Source organism: Populus trichocarpa, chromosome 9 (genome assembly GCF_000002775.5).
Source record: "Populus trichocarpa isolate Nisqually-1 chromosome 9, P.trichocarpa_v4.1, whole genome shotgun sequence".
NCBI classification, from domain to species: Eukaryota; Viridiplantae; Streptophyta; class Magnoliopsida; order Malpighiales; family Salicaceae; genus Populus; species Populus trichocarpa.
Genome location: NC_037293.2, coordinates 3,715,529 through 3,736,632, shown reverse-complemented (window position 1 = coordinate 3,736,632; position 21,104 = coordinate 3,715,529). Strand labels below are relative to the sequence as shown.

General features: G+C 33.1%; 2 protein-coding genes across 2 annotated transcripts; both read right to left on the bottom strand.

The window, feature by feature from the left end:
* Positions 1-67: 67 nt before the first annotated feature.
* Positions 68-4,590, bottom strand: LOC7488147 (uncharacterized). Its single transcript, XM_002314172.4, has 6 exons — positions 4,050-4,590; positions 3,847-3,924; positions 3,662-3,742; positions 2,253-2,407; positions 820-2,162; positions 68-332 (listed from the first exon to the last, which is right to left on the bottom strand). The coding sequence occupies exons 1-6, from the start codon at positions 4,452-4,454 to the stop codon at positions 220-222; spliced, it is 2,175 nt and encodes a 724-aa protein (XP_002314208.3). The 5' UTR covers positions 4,455-4,590; the 3' UTR covers positions 68-219.
* Positions 4,591-7,765: 3,175 nt separating this feature from the next.
* On the bottom strand, positions 7,766-16,727 carry LOC7488148 (calcium-transporting ATPase 4, endoplasmic reticulum-type). The gene is made up of 9 exons (XM_002314173.4): positions 16,537-16,727; positions 14,801-16,275; positions 14,345-14,417; positions 14,121-14,242; positions 12,079-12,360; positions 11,608-11,985; positions 11,204-11,313; positions 8,891-9,119; positions 7,766-8,796 (listed from the first exon to the last, which is right to left on the bottom strand). The coding sequence occupies exons 2-9, from the start codon at positions 16,214-16,216 to the stop codon at positions 8,212-8,214; spliced, it is 3,195 nt and encodes a 1,064-aa protein (XP_002314209.1). The 5' UTR covers positions 16,217-16,275; positions 16,537-16,727; the 3' UTR covers positions 7,766-8,211.
* Between the last annotated feature and the right edge of the window lie 4,377 nt (positions 16,728-21,104).

Below are 21,104 nucleotides of genomic sequence, written 5' to 3'. Positions count from 1 at the left end.
TCAATATATATCCAAAATAATCCAAAAAAATAATAATTTTTACAAGTGAATTTGTCAAGATTCATAATCAAAGTGTCAAGGCCAAAATTTTAAATATAGTGGAACATCTGTAAGATCTAAAAACAAAATTTCTCCACCTCATAACCAAAATCTCTCATCTTTTTTACATTTTATCCTGCTCCAGCTAATCAAAGGAAACAAAGGTAAATAAAGTTCCGGTCACACCTTCCGCTTAAATTTTTTAGTTCTCTTGAAAGCCATGGGATTCAACAAACGCTTCAGAGGAAATGAAGGATGTTGATGGGATGTCCTCCGCTTTGCTTTAAATTTCCCTGCATTCACAAAACATGAAATTGTTCATCAAAGAAGCACACACACACAAGGCAGGAGGAGTGAAATCGTTCGAAAGACTTTATTCCCTTTTTTGAGGCATTAAGAAGACAATTAAATAAATAAGTAGTCAGGTATATCTAAGCAGAAGTCAAGTTTTGTAATCAGAATTGTCTGCCATTTATTCTGGTTCCCAATCACCACCGTGATATGAAGAAAGCAAAGATTATTAACAGATAGATATGGCAGAACATCCTCAAAAGAAAATGAATCAGGACACTGAAATTAGAATTAAATGATGCCAAAATAAAAGCAGTTGTCAGAACAGAATTTCTTAACAAAACCAATGAACTTGTTGCCTCCATTTCATGATAATCAAAATTAAATTAAAAAAAAAAAGAAGAGGAAATCCAGAATAATCATCAAAGAAAATAAAGCTTGATTAATGTCATTATAGCATCTGACTCCTAAAACTAATTGAAAGGATACCTGATTGAAATGTAGCCAATGCTGTATGTTTACTTTCAACATTAGCTTCTTCATGCATTTGCCTTGTCATTCCCACTTCCTCCAGAGACATACAAGTTTCAGCAGGAGAGTTATCTTTAACTTTCAAATCATCGTCCACGACAAGAATACATCTAGAATCAGCATCTACATGCTCTTGCCCCTCCACAGCTAGCTTCTCCAGGTTCTCACTACTTGCAACTGAAGGGACATCTTTAACAATCATGCCATCAGAGGTTACAGAAAGTGGAATATGATCCACAGGTGCAATTGGTTCATCCCCAGATTCCTCAAGTTGTGCTCTACCCATAACATTATTGGTCACATATGTATCATCTTCATCCATCATAACTTCCAGGTTATTGGCAACCAAAGGGTAGTTTTCAATGTTTGTGTCATCAGTGGCAAGAAGAGGGATATAATCTACAATAGTAATCAAATCACTTTGAGACTCTCCCAGCTGATCACTGCTTGAAACTTTTTCAGTCACTGGAATATCTTCTTGATCTTTAACATCCATCTCCATTAAATTTTCACTCAAAGAAACATCTTGTGGACATAAAACTAAATCAGAACCTTTCAAACTTGAGGGGTTCTCAATCAGAGGAGCAAGAAAATTAGCATTCTCACATGAAGTATCTATTTTAGCATTAGCAACACAAGTAGTATTATTAATGTCCGTGGCAGATGTCAGATTCATCACACTCGCATTAGATAACACAGCATTTATTTCACAACTAGGGATGCATTTTTGTGATTGCATATCATGCCTTTCATCCACTATTGAAGGAAGAATAACATCTGATATGTTTGAATTCTTGGATTCTTCCTTGATGGTACTCACATGGCTTCTACTTCCCTCGAACTTGGTGAAAGCCCTCGTATCATCATTTGGTAAATTCATTTCTTGAGAATTTTCATTGCTCGAAGTTTGGTTCTTCACTGAAGTATTGTCTGATGAAGCCTGATCAGTTTCAAGAAGAAAATCAAATTCACCAGGCTTTTCAGATACTCCACTAATTGCAACTGGTGTCTCAATTGCCGGAATAGTAGTTGAAAAACTTGCACCATTTGATGCCATGCCGTTTAAAACCTCAGAAAAATCAATTGCTTTTGCAGTTGTGGATACTCTAGTGGTGGCAGAAAAAGACTTTTCTATATCACCCAGTTGTAAATCCCCTCCACCACTGGAGATTGGATCCCATTTCAGCCAGTTCACATAAATAAGTTCCTTTGTGTCAGATATTTCATCAGATGATATTGGTTCGATTCTGATAGCTTCTTTGTAAAAGTGTTTTTTCCTTAAAGCATTTGCTATCAGACTCCTACAAAACATTTTGAAAACAGTGCACATAACAAACATTAGCTCACCATAATTGTGCTGCTGCAATTAAGCTTTTTGCATGATTTCATACCTACAATTTTTTGAAATAGCTGTTTTAGCTCGTTCCATTGAAAGACCAAACAAAGATGAAAAATTAGCAACATCGTAGGGCCCTCTAAAATCATTCACAGAAGAAGCAGCACTTGTGAAAATGAGATTCTTTCCACGAGTCCAATCCACTAGTAACTGAAAGTCCAGAAAGAGTACAGCTCAGATGATTTGTCAAAACATGCGTAAACTTTCATATTGATAGTTGCAGGATGAATCACATGAGAATCACAACTATTTGTTTTTTTTTTCCAATTTTTTAGGCTCTATTTTGGTGGGAGTAGGGATCCCAATGGACACCACAGTCCCAAACAATGTTTTAATTTGAAAAGGCCTCAATCCACATAGAATTTCAAAAATCAATAAAGCAATGCTTTTGCTTCCAGATGAGTAGAAGATTCAGCAATAAAATGAACTTGGCAATAGAACTGGAGCTTGGATGCTTCAAGTTGACAAGATTGACAATTGTAAATGATAGCTAAGACACTATATATTCTAAAACACTAGTTATTTACACATTTTCTCCGATGCAAACTCAATCCTGTAATAACATGAGATTCAAGATTGATGGCATTCTTACGTCTTTATATTTCTTATGCAGCAGGTCCTTTAGCAACTGTTTTGCACCACCATTCGATGAGTTATGGAGGCTAATAAAAAACTCAAAACATGATTCAAGGTACCTATACTGGCCAAACATTATTTAAGATACTGTAATACAAAAGCTTCAACCAAAAGCATTTTGGGAAATCAATGCCAAAACACGATTAATTAATACAAACTGAATTTCTTAGGAGTCATTTTTCCTCAATAAATTGTAAAGTTAGCCATTATTTAATTGCTAATTATATGTGCATACATATGCATGAAAAAAACCAAAGTTCGGATTGTCAACTCATACAAAAAGATGATTGTTTAACAAATGACAAATGAAAGCACAATGAATAGGTGCACAGCAGAATATGCTCACATGACTAACAGCACATGCATAAAAGAGCTAGATCCAATTAGTGGATCACTATCCAAAGGGTAAAATGTGCCAACCCCTTTGGACTACTGGCCAAAATGCAGATAGTCCTTGAACAATTTGTAAGGACCAACTAGGCACCAACAGTTTTCATGTATGTATACATGGTGCAGGCTGATGGCTAAACCCATGAAACCCTATCTGTAAAATTCAAAGTGTGTGTTCCCACTCGTATTTCAGTGATCACTTTTTCTGATATTGCATGTGTGGAAAATCACCTCATCAGAGTCATGAATCGCATGTCATTCAAAAACAAGAAATGTGACGGACTCTTATATTTCTTTTTATCATAAGCTTTTTATACAAATTTGATTTCACTTATCACTAAACTTTATCACGCAGCATTAAACTATCCCAAAACTCACCTTCGCATTGGGTATCATTTGTCTCCTCACTTGAATATCAGCAATAAGATCAGAATAAGTAATTTCGAAATAAACTCCACGCTGATTATCAATACCAAAAGGAAAAAAAAAAAAACCATTAGCCAAAACCACCAACAAAAGGAAAGAAATTAAAAATGAAATGAGAAAGCAATTGAACAACAAACCTCTATTGCCGCTTTAACCATAGGTAGCTTCAACCGGAACGGTAGCTTCACAGAGAAATCAATGGCAATCATATCCACCTAAATAAAATAAAATCAATATTAAATACAAAACCCAGGAGCAATTTTCAATTTTACTTTGTGAACAGCAAAAAAAAATAAAAAGGAAAAGCAGCAGCAGCAGCAGCAATAATAATAATACAAACCTCGGATTTAAGACAGGCGTGATCAAAAGCAGTTTGACTCAGAGGCTTGACAGCAACAAAATCGTAAGTCTTCAAAACAGGATTCCCAGAGTTAAGCACCTGGGCCTGAGAAGGAGTATCAACAGAGACAGTCAAGCGCGTGTACTGACGGAAAGGGGAGGAGCGTGGGATTCCGAGGAGGTCACGGTGGAGATTAACGGAGAAGGCAAGGGCAGGAGCTACATCGAGTAAAGAGGAAAGGGACAGGAGTGGGATTGTGCAACGGTCGTGATCAGACATGATACCTTTGATGCTCCGGTTGTATGCGATGCCACTGTATCCTAGCTCCATAGCTTTCACAACAAGTTTTATGCGTGTAGTTTTCGTGGTGTCTTGGGGTATGTTGAGGTCGAAGAATCCCCCCATATTCTGCCCTTTCACTCTCAAATGATTTGGGTTTTACGGGTTTTAGGGTTTTGATAAGCGGTTTGGAACCTTAACTCTAGATGTATTACTCGATTATCAATTGATTCCTAATTCTTTCCCAGATATCAATGCGGCTCTCCTTTCTTTTCGTTGTTAAATCAAGACTGTCATAGGTATTTTATTTTTTTAATTGAAATAAAATATTTTAATTTTAAAATATTTTACTGTACCATTTCAAGATTTCACTATATATATATATATATATATATATATATATATATATATATATATATATACACACACTAGATACATGACCCGCGCGATGCCGCGGGTCATTTTTTTTATAAAAAATATTAAAAAAAACAAAAATTTAAAAATTTTAGGTTTTTTTATAAAACTATACCCAAGAATCTTGGGTATGGCTGTAATGTCTGTACCATTTCAAGATTTCACTTTATATATATATATAACAAACATAATTTAAATTTAAAATAAATTAATTATAAATTATACAATACAAACACAATGTAAAACAAATATAATTTTAAAATTTAAAATATTTCTAAATAGTAAACATTAAATAGATTTTTAACTTAAAATAATTTAACTTAAACAAAATATCAAAATATTATGAAAGTAAAATATTTTAACATAAATATTTTAAATATAAAGTTAGGTCAATGTTATCAAGGCTAATGGAATCTAAAATATCCTTTATTTTGCTCAAATTTCTACAAAGTATAAACATGAAAAAAAAAACAATATAAATATAAACCATATATATTAGTGATAAATCTAATTTTAAAAAATTAATATCATTGTTAATGAAAATAGTAATAATATTTTTCAATATTAGTATTAGTATCATTGTTATTGAAAATAGTAATGAAAAAGATATTTTTATACTTGGATGGCTTAATTAATTAAATTGAACAAGATTCAATTTGATTCAATGACTTTTTAAGAGCGGAACGGAACATGTGAAATGGAACCGGAACGTTCCGGCCGAAATTTAGCCGAAAAATCCAGAACGAACTGAGATTTAAAATGAGATGAAAATTGTTCCATTTTGTTCTGTTTTTTGAATTGGTATGAAATGTTTCTGTCATTCCGGGCAAAACGAAATGGAATTGACAACCTTGATTAGAATCGATTAAAAGTAGGGATGACCCCACCCTATTGGATCACGTAAGAACCTGATACGACCAGGGTCAAAATAAATCATATAAAAATCCAACGTGGTTTTGTTTGGGATGGATGTGAAGTTCGATCAATTAAGTATTTTGAATAAAAAATGAGATTTTTAGCCAAAAACAATTAGAGGCCCATTTTTTCATCGACTCTGGTCACTAGATTTTGCAAAAAGAGCAGACGATGTGTTGTGTATTGTCTTCTTTGAAAAAAAAAAAGAAGGGAGGATGCCACTTCAAGAAATTATCTTGAGAATAAAACTAGGTCAAGACACACGAACTGGGTTGGTTTTTTTTTATTCCCATGCATGTTGGGCTACCAGACCACATGCCTGGACTTCTTTCTTATTTTTTAAAATTTTTCTATTTTGTATTTGCATAAAAAAATGATAAAAGATATCATTGAACCCAATTAAGTTCATAAACAGAATTGCGGGTTTAATCAATTAATCCGTAGCATCCAAGCTATTATTTACTTGTTTTTTTATTTAATGCTTTTTTTGTTTCTCGATTTGAAAAAAATACAATTTTACCTTTTATTATTAATAATTTATTTTATTTTTTTAGCTCAAAACTAAAAAAAATGAAATTTCACTATTTGTTATTAATGATCTATATCAAGATATTTTTCCTTTTAAAAAATCATAAAACAATTCTCGTGCATTTTGTTGTTGTATAATTAAATGAGAAATAATATTTTGAATAAAAAATTTATTGAATCCGATGACATGCATTATTTAGATCGCGAGTTTGCTTAGTTAACTTGAATTCACTTGGTTTTTTTTTTTAGTTAAGTGTTATTTTTTACCTTCTTTCATTTTTCACCATTAAGTTAATTGGAGATTGAGCTTTCCGATTTGTTTTTTCCTAGATTATCCCCGTCACTTTCGCATGTCAGCCCAGGTTAACCCAGGTAGATCTAATGTGTTTCCATCTCAATATTAGATAAAAAATATCGTTCAATTCATGGTTAAAACATATTTTTTAAACACATTACCAATGCCTTTACAAAAAATTTCTGCTCTAATCCACGACTTAGCATGGGCCAATAGTATAGTTTTTATTATTTTTTGTAATTTTTTTTTATGAATACATATAATTAGTATTAACAAAATCTAAAAACTGTGGGGTTTTAGTTTAGTAATCCACAACGAAAATCTTATTTTACCCCTACAAAACAAAACTAAGTAACTAGCTATTGGTGATATTTTGGTATTCCCCAATAGTGCATTGGTCATTGTCAAATTTAAAGAGAGCAAATAGTGTTTTTTTATTTTCTAATGCATATTAAAATGACCAGTATGCCCTTGGATTTAACATTATTTAAAGTTTATCTTCAAGGGTGTTTTAGTATTTTTATTTTTTTAAGAATAATACAATGACTTACAGGCCCTTAAAGGTTGAGTTTTCTACGGCTTATGTTCAAGGGTATTTTTGTATTTTTACTTAATTTTTTTTGTTATTATAGGTTGGTTTAGGGGTGATTTTGTAATTTAACATACATCAATATTATTCAAAAAAAAGTTGACATATGCGTGTGCGACCCTTGTATCGTTTGAACAGTGTGTGCTTTTCTTTATTTTTCTTTCTTTTTTCTCTTCTCCTCGATTTCTTGCTTACCCCTTCAAAATTTCAAAACAGCCCTTCAATTTGTTATTTCTTCGGATGTGACCAATTTTATTTTTATTACTATTTATTTTATTTGGATAATTTATAAAATTAAATTTCTTTTTCAGTTTCATCCACCTTTAATTTTTTTCATTTTTCAAATTTGATCATCATTCTTTTGATTACTATTTGTTTTGTTTGGGATAATTTTTGAAATTAATGTTTTTTTACAATTTCATCTTCCTTAAGTTTCTTTTCCTATATTTTTTTTAATTTCATCCAATATTTTTTTATCCTATCAACGGGTACTTGATAAAAAATTTCATCCAATATTTTTTTAATTTCAGACTTCAATATTTATTTAAGATTGAGTTTGATTATTTAGTTTATTTTTTATTGGTGTTGTTCACTCCTGGCTTAGCATTCCCTGGATTTTTTCAAAAACTAGCAATTGTCAGCCATATCCAGGAATTATCATTGACAGAAACAAAAAGAAAAAATAGACAACGATAATTAACAGACATATCAACACCTTGATTGGTGATCTGACAAAATGTGATGTAATAAATGCTCGTTCGTTTCTATCAATGTTGCCATGGAACACATTTGACTCTCTTTTTTTTTTAATTGTTCTGAATCTCCTCTCCATAACATAACATTTCACTTGCTAATTGCTATAGCCAGGCACACCAGTGACACCACCCTTGTGGATGCTTCTTCGGCCTACGAAAATGAAAGATCTGCAAGCTCAATTTTGGAGAGCGAAGAAGGGGAAATTTGGGCCACTGTAGAATCCCAGAATAATCCTATATTTTAAGCAGAGTACTTAATACAATTCTGTCTAATCGAAATCTAATGTAGTCTTCGAGGTCCATAACAGCCCTTGTCATATTGAAAAGTGGAGGGTTAAAGGCAATGGACCAGGATTAGGAGTCCAACCACAATCCTTTATTTAGTGCTCACTCTGGCTTGGATTTTGAAGGTCTTCTTGAACCAGAATGTCGCCACCCACTTGTCAATCTCCCGACGAACTTGAGAACCTCGTCAATTAGAATAACCGGGAGGGCCACGGCCAGTACCAAGAGCCATTCATTCAGGCTGAGCGGAACAATCCCAAATACCTGTGCTAGGAAAGGTACATAGAGGATCAGAAAGTGCAGGCCAAATGAAACAGACATGGCTAGAAGGAGCCATGGATTGACCCATGGGGGCATTCTCACGAGGCTGCAGTCCTCAGATAGGGCATTGAGGGAATTGAACATCTCAATGGCAACCAATACGGTAAGGGAGAGCGTTGAAGCCTTGATTTTTCCAGATCGCAAGTATTCACATGGATTTGCATCGAAGTTGAACACTTGAGACCCAGCTGTGAATGGTGATGCAGAAAAATTCTTCCAAGATTCACAGTGACCCCAGTTAGCGAGCTGAGAGTAGGTGACAAGACTATGGCCATCTCCACTGAGGTCAATACCCATGAATGTGTGACGTGTGTACCATATGATAAAGACACCAACTGTTGCAATCCCAACATAGAATCCAATCACCTACATCAAGGACACATTAAGGTTAACAAGGAAAGTTCTCTGATTGGGGAGAAAAAACAAGTTATCTGATTTGAGGTAAAAACCGTTTCCCTACCAGGTAGCGGAATAAAATCCAAGCACTAATTAAGGAGTCGTCACTCTTTCTAGGAGGCTTTTTCATTACATCTCCATCTGGCGGGTTGAATCCTAACGCCGTTGCTGGGGGTCCATCAGTGACCAGATTAACCCAGAGAAGCTGAACAGGGATCATTCCTTCTGGAATACCCAGAGCAGCAGTCAAAAATATAGAGGCAACCTCACCGATATTTGAGGAGATCATGTACCTGTAATAAATATGATTCAAGGGAGAAAATGGGAAAGGAAAAAAACGGTTACTTTGAGGTAGTTAAAAAAGAAAGTTGTTTCGAACTGAATAAACATGCAATCTCAAAATAGGAGGAAGACCGTTAATGAAGATCTTCAAGTCAGAGAAATCAAGTTTATCTAGTATTTTCATTGCAAGAGATTTTAAGGTTGTATGACAGGTACAAGTTAATAATGATGCAAACTTTTGACATAATGAATACACAAATCTCAGATTATCAATTCATACAAAAAGATGTTTATTTGACATGTATGCACATTGCATAGGCACACATCATAATCTGCACACATGACTACCAGCACATGCACATAAAATCTGTATCCTATTTGGTGGATCACCAATACAGGCAACATGGGCACTGGTTGAACCAAGTTCTCATGTTGTCAGGGCATATCAATTCGAGAACTCAAGCAACATGGTTTTTAGTTTCTAAATGCACAAAAGAATACAATATAAAAGTTCTCTACAAATTATCATTTTGTCGATTACTCTAACAGCATATACGCAAAAAAGCTGTATCCTACTAGGTGGATTGCCATCCGAAGCAACAAAAACACTGCTTAACAAAGATCCCATCTGGTGCATATCAATCTGAGAGCTCAAGCATCACTACAGTTAAAACCCAAAATTCTCAAGATGAACCAAGAGCAAGAAAGATGGTTCAGTACTTGATGAAAACGACAGCAAGCAGTTTTTGTATAAAAAGGTGTCCTATTCAGGAATTGACAAAACTAGTCAGCAGCAAGAGTGCACAGAACCTTAGAAGCACAGGGACAATTTTTCTACAGTTGCACTTGACTCGTCAGGGTAATGATTACTGCATTCCCATTTATCCCACACATCTCCAAAGACAACATAAGGAACTATGCAATATTTTTGGTACTTTTAAAGGGGGGGAGGGGGGGGGGGGGTGTTGTTGAGGTGTTAGTTAACATTTAACCCCAAGAAGGGGCAAGTGTTAACCCACTAAGGGGTTGGGGGGGTGTTGAGGGGGGAAAGGTTTTAAAATTTGTGCCAATTTATTTTTTCAAAATCATGATTGATGTCTCTTTTTCTCTGGCATGTCCTTTATGTCCATTGGGTCCCATTAATACACATTATTTATTATTATTATTAATCATATTATTAATTTAAACTTTGATTGGAAATTTATTCCCACTATAACACATCATTTTTAACATACCTACCAAACATCCTTAACACTTCACCCTTCAACCATTTTTTATTTTTTTGCACCCTTAGGCCTTAACACTTCATCCCTTGACACTTGAAATTCTAGCATGCTAATGAATCTCATTTCAAGTGTGAGGAGTCAAAGCTCCATCACATGCATAACAACCAATGTTAGATCCACCAGGATCGCTAATCAATTATTTCTACTGATCACAGACATACTACTGGTTTGTTTGCCAGAAGCTAACTATTTGTTAGGACCAACCGGGTGAAGACAAACAGAACTCATGAAACCCTCTCTATAAATTTTGAAGTGTATGTTCCTGAGCGAATATCAACAATCACTTGTTATTTTGTCAGATCAAATTGATGGGATACCCTTCTTAATTTCATGTTTCAGTGTCTTACTAGTCCTTAATTTAGTGGGTTTACATAGAAATAGTAGTGCTTCTTATATATGAATTTGGAGTATTAGGAACTCTACACAAAAGGTCTGGAATCTTTCAATAAGGAATGAGTTTATGTTTAAAATTTTCCAGCTATATGCTTTGCGATAGTTTGATAAAATCTCACTAAAATCTCACTTGGGTGAGACGCATATGCACCCCAGGTACAAGGGATTAGGTTTTCCTCCTTCAAAGTCTCCTAGAAATCCTGTTATGTCTATCGATAGTTTCCAGCAAACAAAACCCAATATTTAACCATCAAAACTTAACCTAAAACCCCTCAAAAAACCATTCTCGGCCCATAAAAGCAGTACCAGAACAGCCCTTGAACTGCCTGTGTCAATTGTGCTCCAGTCCACCAATATATGAAATTATCTTATAGACCACACTGGATGTAAAATTGACTAAACAGAATATATCGAACCTGATAAAAGCCTTCATGTTGTTGTAAATGGACCTGCCTTCACCAACAGCAACAACAATAGTGCTAAAATTATCATCAGCTAACACCATGTCAGAGGCTTCCTTGGCAACCTGAAAATGAGTATTTGGTATGAAATTTTTTAATAAAAAAATGGTGCAGACAATGTAAGTAAACAAAATGCAGTTCAGAGCAGCATGGACTAGTTAAGTTGACTAAAATGCCCTAGCTACATGATATATAATTATACACTTGCAAAGCAAACAACAAAGAGAACAAACCATGAGATCTAATTAAAGCATAAGAAACTGGCCAATACACTTTCGCATACAATTAGATCCACAGAGATGTCCATTAACTGCATAAAGTCCACATAATTTATATCCACCAAATTACCATAAACTGACCTCTGTCCCAGCAATGCCCATGGCTATGCCAATATCAGCCAACTTTAAGGCAGGTGCATCATTTACTCCATCTCCAGTCATAGCAACAACTTCACCGTCCTCCTTAAGCAACCTCACGATTTCTTGCTTATGCCTTGGTTCAGCCCTGGAGAACAACAATCCTCCACTTTGTCTTAAATGAGTTTTTTTATCACGAAGGCCCATAAACTCTCTGCCAGTCAAGCTTTTAGAACTGATATCATCATAAGGTCCAAAGACACCTATTTCATGACAAATTGCTTCAGCTGTATTCTTGTTGTCTCCTGTAATGACCATGACACGGATTCCAGCTGCTTTGCAGTCCTCAATGGCTTGACGAACTTCTTTCCGAGGAGGATCCTTTCACAATTTGGGATCAAATAATGAATTTTAATTATGGTTGAGAAAGCAAGAAAACAGACCAGAAAACAGAAGATTGCTGGAGAAACTCACCCTGAGCCCAGCTAAGCCAACAAAAGTGAGATTGCTCTCAATTGAAGAGTAATTATGCAGATCAAGTAAAAGCTGATGAGCTGGGTGGTCTTCATCGCCACTGTAAGTTCTAAACTCTGAAAGGTCCTCTTTGTATGCAAAACCTAGACAACGTAATGCACTTGTTGACATTTCACGAAGGTTTTGTAAGATAAGATCCTTCGAACACCGATCCAATGCTACAACAGAGCCATCAAGCAACTGAATAGATGTGCTTCTATCCAATAAGTTTTCTACCGCACCCTGCAACATTTGAGCAGAGCATTAACCTCAAGACATATACATGACAAACTGAAATGAAAAAAGAAGACACAGAAGCTTAAAAAAACTTGCAGTCATCCAAGTCAAACCTCAACCAGAAAGTCCAAAAGCAGCAGCAGGACATAGCCTTCTAGAAAATTTTACAAACCCAAGATATTCACCCCAGACCAAATGTTGTGGGTAATGATTTTCCAGTGGGAAAGAAAACAACAAATAAAACTAAGCAGATAGCTAGATAAATTCAATTATTTATTCACTTAGAATGTTACACTGAGAAAAAATAACAATGAAAAAAGAAGAGATCAGTTCATAAGATTAAAAGAAAATATAGTTTACTTTTGGTTCTTACAGTAGATGTCCAACAACACACTTCTAATGAGCAATTTTCAATTAAAGGACAAAAAGTTCCACAAGTACCCGTTGATCATGTTTGTTCCTCGTCTTTCAAAGCATCCAATTGGCAAATTTTGCAGAACATCTTACCCAAGTAATAAAAAACCCAATTTCTAATTACTTATTTTCACTCTCACAAGTACATTTGTCATCTCCTAATCCTCTTCAGTGTATTGTAATTATTTTTAAGGTCCATTTAACCTAGGTCCATTCATGGATTATAACATGGTCACCTAAAAAGCAAAATAAATTAACATTTTAGATCTGCAAGATTGATTGAAGGGTTTCAACCTCCTCCATTGAAAAGCGTCAATCACTACCGACAGAAAAGAATCCCAAAAAGAAAAGAACAATAAATTAAAGTGAACTTAAAAATAAAATTGAGAAGCATAGATGGAAGTAAAAATAGAAAAACAGGTTGAAGACGTTATCGATGAGTATGGCCTACAGGAGAAGAAGGAGACTGGGGAGGGGGGGAGCATGTTAGAAGTCTCACCACCTTTTGGATATATATATTACCATTTTATTTCCAATCTACTTATTAAACCATAACATAAGGTATTCTAGGTGCCTGTTTGAATCAAGTCCATCAATGACATGATTGTCTAAAACAAATTGTTATGGAACAAACTTCATGACCTAAATTTCAAGGCTTAAGGAAATTCTTTGGAAAAGAGAGAATGCTGCATGGAAATCAGTTGGTGAGCCAAACAGGTGTAGTTGAGAATGATGACTGCCATATGTGTGTGAGAGAGTAATATGGTTTTGTAGGGTAAACTTTATCTATATGATAATATGGTTATTCACCCTTTGACTAACGGTTTCACTGGATGCTTAGTGTCACAAGATACGTGCCATTTTGAAAATAGGAGAAACAAGGTGCAAACACACCAAAATCCCTGTGACTATTTTGTATAATCTGACCAAAACAAAAGGTAAAAGACCAGACCACATGTTGATTTTTGTAACAAAATAAATTTTCCTGCACTCTATTAAGATAAGGATTAGAAATTAGGTTCATGCTAATGGATGATACAACTTGATGTGACTGTTTGATGAACCATATACATTACTGTCCTACGTAGGGTGTATGCAGGGTGACTTGCATTTTAGCCTGTCTTTTAGAAGGAGAAACAAATCATGAATCTGCTTTAAATAATATCTATGATATTCAGACTCAATACCAACTTTTTATGCATATTCATGGGCTAAGCATGACTGGTGATCATCTTCTTTTTTTCCAGTGCATGATACACAATACCGACCACAGTTGATATTAGCTGTAAAAGAACAGACAATTTAACTGCAAAAAAGCTGAACCTACAAGACAGCAAGAGGGAAGAATGAACCTTCACTAGCAGTGATTTTTTGCCAGAGCTAGAATTCACAATAACCCCCATGGATTTTCTATCACGATCAAACTCAAGGGTTGCAATCCGCTGCTCCATCGTATTCCATAATCGGCAGCAAGCTTACATGGCACAAGAATATAGGACCAAAATAGACCAAAAAATAAATGTTAGAGCTACTAAAAAAATAGAGAAGAGAAATAGAACAAGATACTGTATTATACCTAGAACATCCTCATGAACTAAAGATGATTCCTTGCTAAGCCCTCCAGGAAATCCCATTTTTTCAACCATAACCTAGCATGGGAAAGAGCAAAAAAAAGCCAGTAAGAAATCTGTATCCCATAAACCTTGCATACTATCTGAGTCCTTGTGCCATATAATCACAAGGCAATCCCATATCTTTCCCAGACAAACAAGCCTCGCCCCGAATCATACTAATAAATCCACATATACAGTAGCAAGAAAATACACTTGACAAATAATGCATACAAAAGCATGAACGCACACACAATTAGAGAGAGAGAGAGAGAGAGACTACAGGGACAGCATCAAAACTCAATCACAAATTGGTGCTGTTAATGCCTTGTTGGCACTACCTTACGTAAACTATGTTTATATACAAATTCACAATGCTATAATAATTGAGAAAAAAATCCAGTTTTTGATGGTCATTTTACCTTTAATGCAGCCTCTGTAGGCATTCCACCAGCAACATAATGATTCCCAGATTGCTCTACACCAGCATCATTGCAAACAGCAGCAATCTTAGCAATCATCTGAAGGTTAGAATCCATTCGACCCACGGGCCAATCTTCTATTTTTCCATCAAAAGGACTATAGGTTGTCCCTTCCACATTGAAGGATCGGAGAGTGCCAACCCTAGAACCCATAGCAACAAGCTTAGATACAGCCATCTGATTGGTAGTTAGAGTACCAGTTTTATCAGAACAAATGACTGTTGTGCAACCAAGAGTCTCAACACTAGGCAACTTTCTAACAAGTGCATTCTTTTGAGCCATCTTTCGAGTTCCAAGTGCCAAACATGTAGTGATTACTGCTGGCAACCCTTCTGGTATAGCAGCCACCGCCAACGCAACAGCAATCTCAAAGTAATACGTGCACTTCTCAAATGAGAATTTAAAATTCTTTGGCCAGCCATCAACATATTCCCAAGTGAGGAAGTACTTCAAATTAATAAGCCAAACCAAGGCACAAATAATTCCAATTAACATTGTTAGAACTTCTCCGAACTCGTTCAATTTCTTCTTCAATGGGGTATCTTCCTCATTCTGCGCGGCTTCATGAATCTGGGAATGCACCTTCCCAATCTCAGTATTCATTCCTGTCTCTGTAACTAAGCATATACAGTTACCATTCACTACTGTTGTTCCTGCAAAAACCATACATTTTTTCCCTTGAATATCCGTACTTTCTGCAACAGGCTTAGCAGTTTTACTCACTGCCTCGCTCTCTCCTGTCAAAGACCCTTGCTCAACCCTAAGTGTGGAGCTAATCAAATTCAAAACCCGCATATCTGCAGGCACCTTATCACCCACTCTCAGCTCCACAATATCCCCTGGAACTAGTTCCTTTGCAGGCAAGCTGGAGAACTTCTTTCGGTCTCTTATAACAGTGGCATGCTCTGATTGGATTTCCTTTAAAGCCTCCAATGCTTTCTCTGCATTACTTTCCTGCCAAATCCCAACAATGCCATTGACAATCAAGATCAAGAAAATCACCAACGGCTCCACGAAGGCAGTAATCCCCATCTCCCCTCCTTCCTCACCATCATACCAAGCCAAGACAAAGGATACAATAGCAGCAGCTAACAAAATCCTAACTAGCGTGTCATTGAACTGATCCAATATCAGTTTAAAAATCGAAACACCCTCATGTTTCTCTAATTCATTGTAACCATAGATCTTTAGCCTCTTCTCAACATCCGCACTCGATAACCCAAATTCACGGTTGACTGCATACTTCTCCTCACATTCCTTAACCTCCTTGGCCCATGCAGGGAAAATATCACCCTGGTTTTGCGACTCGATACCATTTTGATCCCTTTCCCCATAGTCCTCCCCTCCTTTACCCATCGAGAAAGATCAATTACAACCTAAATCTTAGTGAAATCCAATCAGTCCCGCCCTTTGACCTGAAATTGACAATCAATCACTAGGAAAATTGAGAGAACAAGAACAGAAAATCAAAGTAGTATAAGAAATAGGTAAGTGAAATTAAAACTGACGGATACAAACTTTTCCATTTCTTTTTAGCTAACTTCGCCAAAGCTAAAACAAAAATAAATAAATAGAAAATAACGGATCCAAAATCAAATAATTTTAAAAAACAGAAGATGAAAATCATTTCAATGATGATCTTAAACTAAAATTGAGAAAGGTGGTCGGACACTTACCGGAAAGAGAGACTCGGCGGCCGCTACCAGTACTGATATGTCTCTGAATCTCTAGTTGTATTCGTAGTATTTATTTAGGGTTACAAAATCAGAATTACTTCTGAATATTTAGATCTGCGACTGTGAGCATGTAAAGAAGAGAGCGATTCAATTGCTTAGACCTCTCTCTCTCTCTGCCCCCAACTCCTTTTCATTTCTCCTTTAATAACCTATCTGACTGTCTTTTGTGTATTGTTAAATTTATTTTTAATCCCTATATTTTAAAGTTAATTATATCTTAGTCATTTGCATTTGAAACACTATAATTTAATCCCTGTTGACCATTGTCTTATTTCCCCTTCCTCGTTTTGTAAGTAAGCTGAACCAAACGTGTCGTGTTTGATTTTTCATCAAGTACATTTTTTGAAGTTTTGATTTTTTAAAATAAATCTATTATCAAGTTTTCCTTCCAATTTTCTTATTCAACTATGTATTAGAGTCATGATGAAATTTAATGTTTACATGTATTTTGTATTTATTTTTCCATAGCATATTAACTATTATATTGCAAGGTAAAAAAAATGTTGGGTATGTTCATTAATAGAAAAATTCTATTTTCCTTTTTATTTCCACTAAAAAAATAAAAATATATTTATTTGTTGAGAACAAAGATAAATTTTTCTACGAAAAAATAAATAAAATAAATAATTCAAGATGAAAATTGTTTTCATAAAAAATTAAAATTAAAATTTATAATAACCATCTTAGTATTTAAGAATTATAATAAAGATTTTATATTATTAACTCAAGAAACGTCTTTATATTAGATTGACAATAATAATTAAATTTATGATATTGGAAATTATAAAAATATAAAATAAAATAAAATTTTACCTTGCTAAAAAAAGTACTTATGTACAGAAGAGATTTTATTATTCATATCATTTTTATTTTATTTGAAAGATAGCAAAAATATTGTTAAGAAAAATAGTGGAGAACTTCTAAAATATATTCTTATGAAAAACTACTTTCTTCATTTTTTTTTAATGCAGAAACCATACATTTAAATATGAAGTTTCAATTTTTATTTTTATTTTTATATCTCTAGTTTTCTGTAAAAATTAAGTATTATTTTATTTTTAAATATCCTCTTAAGTTTAATTTAATGAAGAAAATAGTACTTCATTATTTTCAAACTCAATAAAATTAGAATGAAGTAAAAGTCCGGTCATATTCCTGATTTTAAATTCTTAAAAGTTGTTTGTTTTGGTATTTTAAAAATATATATATATTTTTTAGTTTTTGGTATTTTTAGATTATTTTGATATATTTATATAAAAAAAATATTTTCAAAAACAATTTTCAAAAAATCATTTGTCTGAACGGACGAAGAACTAAGTTATAACCTAATTAAGAATAAAAGGACTAAAAGAATAGTTACAATTTGTGTTTTATTAGGTTTGGAAGCAACAAGATTCCACTATGTGGCCATCCAATTGAATACTGCCACGTCTCAAAAGTGAAGTTGACGGGCCTATTAAAGTTCCCGGTATGTAGATGTATTGTTGGGTCACTTTCCAAACGTGGCGTGCCGCAACTGGTATAATTATGCGAGAAACTCACAGCGGTGTTTGGTATCGCTGATTATTTTTTATTTTAAAATATTTTTTAATTAAAAATATATTAAAATAATATTTTTAAAAAAATTAATTTTTATATCTACCTATCAAAATAATCCAAATCATGAAATATATTAATTTAAAATAAAAAAATAATACTTTTCAAAATTACTTTTAAAACTTATAACAAACATGATATTAACGCTTCCTGGCACAGTTTTTGAATTTTACTTTGATGGTAAGTAAATCAACGAGTCATGGGTTAGTCTTTTAATTTTATTTATTCCCCGTACGAAACTTCCATGTGATTGCCTTTATGTTTCTTCATGGATAAAAAATTCATGATTCCAGACTTGCCGCACACCCTAGGCCAGGGATCAAAACGGGGTGCTTTTGACCCGAGGAAATTCGAGGCACAGTTGACCAAGGGTTCAACCAAAAATGCACTGTTGGCTCGAGAGGGGCGGGTTGTGAAGGCGTCACAGTGGTATTGCAGTGCAGGCTATACGCAAAACTTTCATATTATTTTTACATTTCAAAAGTATTTTTAAAAAATTTAAATTTAAATTTTTTTTCTAGCTTCAAATTAAGTTATTTTGATGATTTTAGATCGTTTTTATATATTTATATTAAAAATAAATTTAAAAAAATATTCTTTTATATTTTTAAATAAAAAATAATTTAAAAATTAACTGTTATTACAATACCAAAATTTTTTTTGCTGCACGCTTTAAAGGTATGAACCTTTAAAGCGTGCAGCAAAATTTGTTTTGATATATGAGTGAGTTTCAACCTGTTTTTTTTGTTAAAATTTAAATTATTATTTTTTAAATTAGTTTTTTTAATCTTTTAAATTCTTTTGATATGTTAATATTAAAAATAAATTTAAATTACTTTTTTAATTAAAAAATATTTTAAAAAATAATAATTACTATTTATTCGAAATTAGCTGAAGACTATAGTGATGGCCTTTAAGACTTGCTGTATTCTTAAAACCTGTTTGAAAATGTGGTTGTGGTTATTTTTTAAAATGTTTTTTATTTAGAAATGTATTAAAATAATATTTTTTTATTTTTAAAAAATTATTTTTGATATCAGCATATCAAAATAATATAAAAATATTAAAAAATATTAATTTAAAAAAAATAAAAAATTTTAAATTTTTTTAAAAATATTTTTAAAATATAAAAAGGGAAGCTGGGCTAAAAAGTGGACGTGCTCTCAAGAAAATTCAATATCTCCTTGTGTCAGTACATGTCAAATATTTTTTTTTAGATAACCTCAAATCAATCAATCGAGCATGAATTAATAAGTAGTCGATAAAATATTACTTGAGAAAGAAAACAAATCTTCTACTCGTGGATGAAATGTTAAAATATTCTTGGAAATTCCGGGTTCCAATATAATTTTCTCCAGTCTTTTAATATATATATATATATATATATATATATTATTCAAGTGTTATATTGCAAGCCCTGTAGAAAATAACCCGAGCTTTCTATATAATTGGTTTTTTTTTAACCAAAGATCTTAGAATTCATGTCTAAAACATAAAACACAATCACGTAAGTGTACGAATATCCGTCACCCTCTTTCTCATTTATCCATTAATAGCTTTGGTATATTAATATTTCATTTAAACTCTGGTTGTTTTTATATTTAAAAATATTTTTGAAAAAATTTAAATATTTTTTTTAAATTAATATTTTTTGGTGTTTTAAAATTATTTTGATGTGCTGATAGAAAAAATAATCTTTAAAAAATAAAAAAATATTATTTTAATATTTTTATAAGTAAAAAATACTTAATCTTGGGATTTGCTAGAGTGATTCAAAAGATTAAATAATTTAATTTATAATAAACCTAATCGATATATTTCCCTGTTCACATGAATCACCCATTATAAATAAAGAAATTTTACGATGCTTGAGCTGTAATTAGAGGCACTTATAAGTTACACCCTATATCATTAATTAATTAATATTTCATATCATCGTTCCATGTCATCACGTTAAAAAAAAACATCAACTATGTCTAATTATATATCTTGAACAACTATATATTAATACGAAAATTAAATGAAAACAGTTATTTTAAAAAAATCAAATTAATGTAATTATTATTTTGGCAAGGATTAAGTGTTTTCGTACACTTAATAATAGGGTACTGATCATCTTAATTAGTTTACTTAATTGCAGAGAATTTCTGTTTATGCAATTCAGTAATATAAAATAAAATAAATTTGATATGAAGAGATAATTAAATCACTTTAAAGTCATGGACAAAAACTTTATAAACAAACTCAAAATCTATTTTTAGTCCATTATTTTTATAGCTCAAAAAGTTTATTTTAATACCCTCTTATTAATAATACATTGACCATTAAATAAATATAGTAATGTGCACAAATTAAGGACTTAAAAAGACAACTCATAATAATTATATTAATTTTTTTTTAGATTAACGTGGGTGTTCGGGCCAGCTTGCGTGCACCTCGACTAATCCCACGGGTCCTAAAGTTAACGACCAAGTAAACTTCTAATGGCCCCGAGATTTATGGGACTGAAACTATTAACTTCTTGGAAGCAAACTCAGGGTCTGACCAGTTAAATTTTAAATTATAATTATATTAATTTGATTGTTCAGGAAAGTGATTGATGAGAAAGTAATTGTTTCTATTTAATTTATCAACATGATTGGTTTTTTGAATTTGTTGATATGTTACTGGTTATAGTTTGAATAACAAGAAATTCCTCATTTATAGTGAGTTTTTCTACATAGATAAATATGGGTATTTTATAATTTTCAGAAAATATAAATGAGATATAGTATCTTTTTGTAGCTTCTACGTTGATGGAGTACGCCACCAAGCTGAACCACCTTAATTTCTTGTTTTTAACAATTCATTTATTTTTCTCAAATCAAAATTTAAGATGATGAAGTCCTCTCTCTCTATGAAATGAGGCATAG

Bases quoted from the DNA above. Each gene is read 5' to 3' on its own strand.
- LOC7488147 (XM_002314172.4), bottom strand. From the start codon at position 4,454: ATGGGGGGATTCTTCGACCTCAACATACCCCAAGACACCACGAAAACT. The intron at 2,408-3,661 runs GTGAGTTTTGGG...CTGGACTTTCAG, and splicing joins AAATGATACCCAATGCGAAG to TTACTAGTGGATTGGACTCG. The intron at 333-819 runs GTATCCTTTCAA...TTGTGAATGCAG, and splicing joins ATTGGCTACATTTCAATCAG to GGAAATTTAAAGCAAAGCGG.
- LOC7488148 (XM_002314173.4), bottom strand. From the start codon at position 16,216: ATGGGTAAAGGAGGGGAGGACTATGGGGAAAGGGATCAAAATGGTATC. The intron at 12,361-14,120 runs GTTCATTCTTCC...CAAATGTTGCAG, and splicing joins AAAAATCACTGCTAGTGAAG to GGTGCGGTAGAAAACTTATT. The intron at 8,797-8,890 runs GTAGGGAAACGG...TCCTTGATGTAG, and splicing joins GGATTTTATTCCGCTACCTG to GTGATTGGATTCTATGTTGG.